The sequence below is a fragment of the Vombatus ursinus genome, unplaced genomic scaffold, assembly GCF_900497805.2.
Source record: "Vombatus ursinus unplaced genomic scaffold, bare-nosed wombat genome assembly UNPS02014791.1, whole genome shotgun sequence".
Taxonomy (NCBI): Eukaryota; Metazoa; Chordata; class Mammalia; order Diprotodontia; family Vombatidae; genus Vombatus; species Vombatus ursinus.
Window position 1 is genome coordinate 60244031 of NW_020954569.1, and position 3813 is coordinate 60247843.

At 37.8% G+C, this 3813-nt stretch overlaps 1 protein-coding gene across 1 annotated transcript; it reads left to right on the forward strand.

The window, feature by feature from the left end:
* Window positions 1–1926: 1926 nt before the first annotated feature.
* LOC114047929 (28S ribosomal protein S26, mitochondrial-like) lies at window positions 1927–2520 on the forward strand. Its single transcript, XM_027868840.1, has 2 exons — window positions 1927–2147; window positions 2229–2520. The coding sequence occupies exons 1-2, from the start codon at window positions 1927–1929 to the stop codon at window positions 2518–2520; spliced, it is 513 nt and encodes a 170-aa protein (XP_027724641.1).
* The last annotated feature ends 1293 nt before the right edge of the window (window positions 2521–3813 follow it).

A 3813-nucleotide genomic window follows, 5' to 3' on the forward strand; every position in this document is an offset into this window, starting at 1 on the left:
TTCCTTACCAAATAGTATATCAACTCCTGATGTTAACACTTAAAGTATTCCATAATTTGAATATCCAGCGTTTCCAATCTTATCTCATACTATTACCTTCTTTTCCTGTTTTCTAAACTTGATTTCTCTTTTCCATCTTTTTTTCATATTTCCTCATTTATTTTGATGCCTTTGTTCATATAGTTCTTTATTCTTACAATAGATTACCATCTTTCCCTTAATAGCTATCTATTAAAATCACTCTCTTCCCTCAAGATCCAATTCAGGAACCATATAGTTGATGAACATTTCTCTGAACCACTCAGTGGAAATCTACTCATCTCTCTTCAAATTTATCTTTATGCTTTCCCTGAGCCATCTATTGGTACTTATACTTTTTCCCTGTATTATAGATACATGTGTATGAGCCCTTTTCCATGTTTTATTTAAGTTCCTGAAAAGTAGACTCCTTCTAAAAAAAATCGACTTTTCAGCAAATACTTTTGTCAAGTTAAATTGTCAAAGAGGAAAGATACCATGTATATATGGAAAGTTAAATTGTAACACAAGGCACCATATATTTGTCAAATGAATAATACACATAGTTAGTGCTGGAGATGCTTAGCAGAAAAACCCGACTGTAAAGGAAATAACATTGTGCTTGGAATCAAAGAATCTAGGATTTATTCCTGGACTTTAGAAAGTCATTCCTGATGGTCAGGGCCAAGGTGGCAAAGTAAAGGCATAGATTCACTTGAGCTTTCCCAAATTCTCCTCTAAACAATGTTAAAGTCATGCCTTAAAATATATTCTGGAGTGGCAGTACTAAGAAAAGGCCAGGTCAAAAAAATGTTCCAGCCCAAGACAACTTAGAATATTGATAGGGAAAATTTGTCTCACTGGGGTGAGAGTAGAGCACAGTACAGAATAGACCACATCAGTGTAGGCCATATCCAATAAGCCAACATCAGGCCTTGGGTGTGATTGAATTGATGGCAGCAACTTCAGGAGCTCTCAGGCCACAGACTACAAGGGGGTTGTACAACTGTTTAGAAGGAAATTATAGAGGATCCTTTGCTGGCACCGGGAGCAGAATGCTATTACATCACCCATTCACAGTTCTGGGTTGAAGTCCTAGGGCAAGTAAGAACAATAGCAAGAGCTAGGATCCTAGCCAGAGTTCTAAAATAGAAAAGAGTGCTTGTGGTCACTCATAGACCACAGCACAAAACAGCAAGGAGTGACCACAGATCTCCTTACATTACACCACCTCAAAGGAACTGAAAACTTATAAATTCCCAGAACTAGATTTGAAGACAGCAACAAGAAATACCTGAAGCTTGTGACAGTGCTTCTTTGACTCAAAAAAACAGAGCTCAACTTTAATATAAAGTTAAAAATCAAGAAACGGCTAGAAATTTTGCAAACAACAAAAGATGTTGATCATAGAGAGTTACTATGGTGACAGGGCAGATCAGAACAAACTCAGAAGAAGACAATAAAATCAAAACAACTACATACCAAACCTCAAAGTAAAATGTGAATTGGTTTCAGCATTTGGAAGAGCTCAAACATGATTAAAAATTAAATAAAAGAGGCAAATGAAAATTGAGAATAGAAATGAGAGTGATGCAAAAAAAAAATCACAAAAGAATAGTCAATAGCTTGGTAAAGGACACACAATAAATACTAGGGGAAAATCACCTTTAAAAAAGAGAGAATAATCCAAATGGTAAGAGGCACAAAGATCCACCAAAGAGAAACTCTTAAAAAAACATAATTGGCCAAATTGGGGTGTGAGCAAGGCACAAAAATTCACCGAAAAAAAAAATTACTTCAGAAGTAGAATTGCTCAAATGCAAAAGGAATTACAAAAGCTCACTGCAGAAAATAATTCTTTGAAAATTAGAATTCTGGGCTGTCCCAGAACACCTCGCAATTACGGCCATGCTCGGCACTTTGGGCCGCTTGGGACGCTCGGTCAGGCCTCTGGTCCTGGCTCCTTCTTTACCACTATTGCTACCGTCCACACTGAGCCGTAAGAGTCGCCATGACCCGCCCTCCAAGTCCAAAATCTGGCGCTTGCGAACCCCAACCCCCGTAGACCCCGCCGAGATGGACATGCTAATGGAGCATTATAAGAGTTATAAACAGACTGCACAAGCACTCAGTTTGATATCACTCAGGAGGCCCGGGGAAGAAAGGGGATGGTCCCTGGATTTGACTTTTGATGCCAAATTTCTGAATCCCAGGCTTGAGTTCATGGAAGAGGTTTGGAGAAAAGCACATGAGAAGAAGTTTGGAGGCCTGAAAACTGTACAGGATTTTGAGGAACACAAGCAGCTCCTTGCCCGGAACCAAGTGGAGAACGCTCGGTTTCCGGCGCTGAGGATCTCAAGGCTTCAGCAGCAGGAGCAGGAGTGGCTGGGGGAGCTGGAGGAGATGCAGAAAGCACAGGAAATGGAAGCTTTTGTCCAAGAGAAGGAGAAAGAAGTGCTACAATTGCAGGAAGATGGGAAAACATTACTCAGGATACCTTAGAGGAGAAGACTGAAGCTGCCCTTGACAATCCCAAAACTACAATTGGGCCCTTAGCAAGGAGGGCCACGTGATTCGACCGCCTGGTGGGACATGAGGGGGCCAAGAGCAGTCATTGTCAGGGCCCTGGAAAGCTGGAGCTCTTATCTGTCTCCTTCACCCCACCACCCATTCCAGGCTTTCTCTGGCCTCTTTGCTCCTTACTGATAATTAAGGAATAAGCAGGTACAGAATAAAGGGATGATGCCTCTTTAAAAAAAAAAAATTAGAATTGTGCAAGCAGAAGGTAATGACTCCATGAGATCTCAAGAAATAATAAAACAAAATCAAAATAATGAAAAAAATGGAATAAAATGTGAAATATTTCGTTAGAAAAAAACAACTGAACTGGACAATAGAGGAGATATGATTTAAGAGTTACTGGACTACCTGAAAGCCATGATAAAAAAAAAAAAACATCTAAACATCATATCAAAGAAAATATAAAGAAAATATGTGTCTTTATGTCTCTTTTATATGAGATAATTTCCCCATTCTTCCTTTCCATTTCCCCTTCTCCTAATGCATCTCTTATCCATTATTTTTATTTTATTTTATTTCATATCTTCTCATCACACTCAACTCGCTCCTGTTCTTTCTGTCTATATATAGCCCTTCTAACTGATCTAATAACAGTAAAGGTTTGGGAGTTACAAGTATCTTCTTCTCATGTGAGAATGTAAACAGTTTATCCTTAATTAACCCCTTATGATTTCTCTTTCTTGTTTACCTTTTTTATGATTCCTTTGAGTTTTCTATTTGAAAATCAAATTTCTTGTCCAGCTCTGGTCTTTTCATCAGAGATACTTGAAAGTCTTTTATTTCATTAAACAAAGAAAATATAAATCAAAGAAAATATAAATTAAAAGAATCTGTCAATCACCTCCTGAAAGAGATCTCAAAATGAAAACTTCTAGGAATATTATGGTCAAATTCCTGGGCTCTAAAGTCAAATAAAAAATACCACAAGCAACCAAAAAGAGACATAGTCAAGATAATGCAACATTTAGCAGCTTCTTCATTAAAGGACATGAGTGATGGGAATATGATTCTCCAGAGGGCAAAAGAGCTAGCATTACAACCAAGAATCACCTATACAGATATACTGAATATAATCCTTCAAGGGAAAATGGGTGTTTAATGAAATAAAAGACTTTCAAGTATCCCTGATGAAAAGACCAGAGCTGAACAAGAAATTTGATTTTCAAATAGAAAACTCAAAGGAATCATAAAAAAGGCAAACAGGAAAGAGAAATC